We start from the raw sequence: 1,477 nt of genomic DNA on the forward strand, positions 1-1,477 counted from the left end.
ATCTGTGGGGCGGAATTTGGGATCTGTGGGGCGGAATTTGGGATCTATGGGGCGGAATTTGGGATCTGTGGGGCGGAATTTGGGATCTGTGGGGCATTAATCGCTAATTAATCAATGCCAATCAATAATCAATCGGTAATTAATCACTAATTAATCAATAACCAATCAATAACCAATAATTAATCACTAATTAATCACTAATTAATCACTTATTAATCACTAATTAATCACTAATAAATCACTAATAAATCACTAATAAATCAGTAATAAATCACTAATTAATCACTAATTAATCACTAATAAATCACTAATTAATCGCTAATTAATCGCTAATCACTAATTAATCGCTAATTAATCGCTAATTAATCACTAATCAATCACTAAATAATCACTAATAAATCACTAATCAATAATCACTAATTAATCATTACTTAATTATTAATTAATCAATAATCAATCACTAATTAATCGCTAATTAATCACTAATAAATCATTAATTAATCAATAACCGATAGATCATCAATAACCAATCAATAATTAATAATTAATTAATCACCAACCAATAATTAATAAATAATTAATCACTAATTAATCACTAATTAATCGCTAATTAATCGCTAATTAATCGCTAATTAATCACTAATCACTAATTAATCACCATTTAATCATTAATCACTATTTAATAACCAATAATAAATCACTCATTAATCAATAATCAATCGCTAATTAATCACTAATTAATCAATAATCAACCGCCTATTAATCCCTAATTAATCGCTATTTAATCAATAATTAATCCATAATCAGTCACTAATTAATAGCTAATTGATGACTAATAAATCAGTAATTAATCACAAATTAATCACAAATTAATCACTAATTACTAATTAATCACTATTTAATCACTAATTAATCAATAATTACTAATTAATCACGAATTTATCACTAATTAATCAACAATTAATCAATAATTAATCCACAACAAATAATTAATCACTAATTAATCAATAATTAATCACTAATTAATCACTAATTAATCACTAATCACTAATTAATCCCTAATTACTCAATTTCCCCTCCCCCCGTTGCAGCCGCCTGACAAACTCCGCCCCCGCCTGGACCTGGCTCCTGATTGGCTCCCTGCTCGTCGCCTCCCATCCCTGGCTCCGCCCCCCTTTTGGCTCCGCCCTCCGCGCTCTGCTCCGAGTGGGCGTGGCCTGGGCCTTGCACCGGATTGGCCACGCCCTCGGCCACGCCCTCGAGGCCGCCCTGGGCCAATGCTGGGGCTCCTCCCCCTTGGGGGCGGTGCTTGTGCCCATCGAGCAGCCAATGGCGTGCCGGGGGGCGGGGCATCGCTGGGAAGGGTTTAGCCCCGCCCCCCAAGCGATGACGTTGACGTTCTGCGCCTTCGGATTGGCCGAGGAGGCGGCGGCGCTGGGGCGGAGCCTCTACGGGGGGCGGGGCAAGATGGCGGCCG

General features: G+C 37.2%; 1 protein-coding gene across 1 annotated transcript in view; it reads left to right on the forward strand.

Annotated features, from left to right (window-relative positions):
* The window catches only part of LOC130588034 (fat storage-inducing transmembrane protein 1-like), a gene marked incomplete at its 3' end in the record, with an annotated part of 3,157 nt that extends 1,684 nt beyond the window's left edge, over positions 1 to 1,473 (forward strand). Inside the window, exon 2 of the mRNA XM_057388990.1 lies at positions 1,092 to 1,473. Coding sequence (XP_057244973.1) covers positions 1,092 to 1,473 — 382 coding nt within the window. The remainder of the gene's footprint in view (positions 1 to 1,091) is intronic.
* Between the last annotated feature and the right edge of the window lie 4 nt (positions 1,474 to 1,477).

The sequence above is a fragment of the Malurus melanocephalus genome, unplaced genomic scaffold (genome assembly GCF_030028575.1).
Source record: "Malurus melanocephalus ecotype Western Australia unplaced genomic scaffold, MMel_1.1 scaffold_3152, whole genome shotgun sequence".
NCBI lineage: Eukaryota > Metazoa > Chordata > Aves > Passeriformes > Maluridae > Malurus > Malurus melanocephalus.